The sequence below is a fragment of the Charadrius vociferus genome, unplaced genomic scaffold, assembly GCF_000708025.1.
Source record: "Charadrius vociferus isolate BGI_N301 unplaced genomic scaffold, ASM70802v2 scaffold62, whole genome shotgun sequence".
Lineage (NCBI taxonomy): Eukaryota > Metazoa > Chordata > Aves > Charadriiformes > Charadriidae > Charadrius > Charadrius vociferus.
The window spans coordinates 4,049,062-4,051,473 of record NW_009647419.1 but is presented as its reverse complement, the minus strand read 5'-3'; the positions used below and the strand labels follow the sequence as shown (position 1 = coordinate 4,051,473).

Sequence of the window (2,412 nt, the reverse complement as noted above, 5' to 3'; positions counted from 1 at the left end):
GTGTGCCAGGTGCTGGCTCAACCCTCGGGCAGCGCTTGGGAGGAGGTGGATAAAGGACATTTTGGGGACTGGCCTCTGGGCTCCTTAGCACACCCACGTCCCCACTGCAGGTGGTGAGAAGACAGCCCCAGCCCCACTATTTTGCTGCAATGCTTTAGGGCCAGGTCCTGCCTTCTCGCCTGTGGAGGGATGCTGTCCATCCCCTACATTGCAGGTGACATCCTGAAGTTGGACTGTCCAGTGAGCAGGTTGTCTTTCCGGAGCTGACACAGCTCTCACCCTCCATCCCTTGCCCCTGCCCACCTCTGCCAAGCGGCATGGGTGGCAGGAGCTCACTTAGAGTCTGGCCTTTGGTTCGGAGCTGGTTGCTGCCGAAGATGAAAGCCACTCAGAGGCCCCAACACGGTGGTGAGGAGGTGGCAGGAGGCTCGGTTCATGCCTGCCATGCTCTGCAGAGCAGGAGCTGCTGCCTGCTCCTTGCTGCTGCCTGCCGTGGCCAGGGCTGGCCCGAGGGGGCTGCCCTGTGGTGGGGGACCGGTCCCTCTGTGCAGGGGTGCCGGGGAGCACAGCAGGTCAGCGGAGGGGACTGGAAATTCCCTCGCAGCTCTGCCTCCGTCACGCTCTCACTTCTGTTCTGACTGCGCCAGGGGCCAGCATCATACTCGGCTGGAAATAAAACCTCTCCTTTGGGCTGGGGGACTCCAGGCTGCCCAGCCACCCCGTGGCCGTGGGGGCCACAGTCCTGAGGATGTGGGCTCCCTGCTGGCCACCAAGCTCCGATGGCCACACCTCTGGTGTCCCTCTGTGCTGGGCTGCATGCCAGCCCTGCCATGGCTGTGCCAAAAGGGAAGGATGTGGGGGAGAGAAGAGGAAATCGGTGCGGGCCGGCAGACCTGCTGGCATGGGGACTGTGCCGCGCAGGTGATCTTGGACCGGTGCCGGGCTCCTGCCCGGCTTTGGCTGCCTGCCTTTGTGGAGGGGAAAGCAGAAGTGCAGTGCGCAGCCAGCAGCGGGGAGCTGGGATTCCCCGCGCAGCTGCCAGAGCCCAGACGTCCATCCGCAGCCACCAAACCCAACCCTTGAGCTCTGCAAAACGCATCCCAGGCTCTTCGGACCTGCCCCAGATGGAGGCCTGGCTTTGGGCACTGCCTGGTCCAAGCCCCATGCGTGCTGTGAGGTCTGAGGGAGGACCCTGCAGTGCTTAGCGGGGACAGAAGAGTCCATTCCCTGTGGTGATCAGGGTGAAAGACTGCCCTGGGGAGCCATGTTCCTGCCTTGCGCTGCTGCTGAGCTGCTTTGGGGAGAGGGCAGGATGGAGGAGCTCTGAGCTGGTGGGAAGGAAGGGGGATGGGAAAGGTGGGGAGGTTATTCCTCCATGCGGTGGAGGATCTCTGCTCCTCAGCATGGCACTCAGGACTCATTTTTTGTTTTATTTCCCTCCCCTGTTCCCTTTATCCCCTCTGTAGATTGGTTCACTTGGCCATTATCCACTGCGTCCCAGCTGTGGCACTCTGCTGCATCGCTCAGCTGCCCAGGGAGGTGCTGGAGATCCAAAATGATCTTTTCCAGGTATGCAAATGTGATAGGGAGAAGATGGGAGGAAGGCAGGTGCCGCAGGCTGCTCCCTGGGTAGATGCCCAATCCATCTGCCCTCTCCCCAGGACCCCCCCACAGCTTCCTCCAGAGTGTGGTGAAGGTCCCATGTGAGGAGCCCCTTTTCAGAGAGGGGAAGAAGGGTGTGGGAGGTACTCTGGGAGAGAGCTGTGACAGCTCCCAGCACCACAGGGTGAAGGGGTCCTTTACGAGGCCCCAGGATGTCGCAGGCAGCCCCAGAGGGTGGAGCAGGCACAGCTTAAATGTGGCAGGGTAGATAACCTGGGAGAGTGACATCTGCCCCCACAGGCGATCCTTGAGCTGAGGTGGGGATGGGCAGCAAGCTGTTTGCATCCCCCCGGTGTCAGCCGTGCTTAACCCTGAGACAGGGACAGGCTCTTGCGCAGCAGCCGGCCCGTGCTGCCGGGCTGGCTCCCGTGGGGTGGCATAGCTTATCACGCTTGGTGTCCTGCGGGGCATCCCCCACCCCCGCCCCCAGCTTTCCTAATTCCTGTCCCCACCTACTCTCTAGACCCCGCTCCACCTCGCCGTGTACCTGGAGCAGCCCAGCGTGATCCAGGCGCTGATCCACAAGGGAGTGAATCCCGGGCTGCAGGACCGCAACGGCAACACCCCGCTGCACCTTGCTTGCGAGCAGCAGCGCCTGCAGTGCGCCCAGCAGCTGCTGCAGTGCTCAGCCCTGCCAGAGGGTACCGGGCAACCCCAGGAACACCACCAGGACCTGCAGCTCCAGAACTGGCAAGGTGAGACCTGGGGGCAGCCTGGCGCGGAGCCGCTGGCCGGTTTGGGGCGGAAACG

The 2,412-nt window shown here is 62.8% G+C and overlaps 1 protein-coding gene across 1 annotated transcript in view; it reads left to right on the top strand.

The window, feature by feature from the left end:
* The window catches only part of NFKBIE (nuclear factor of kappa light polypeptide gene enhancer in B-cells inhibitor, epsilon), a 5,316-nt gene that overhangs the window by 774 nt on the left and 2,130 nt on the right, over positions 1–2,412 (top strand). The window contains exons 2-3 of the mRNA XM_009880455.1: positions 1,467–1,569; positions 2,126–2,357. Coding sequence (XP_009878757.1) covers positions 1,467–1,569; positions 2,126–2,357 — 335 coding nt within the window. The remainder of the gene's footprint in view (positions 1–1,466; positions 1,570–2,125; positions 2,358–2,412) is intronic.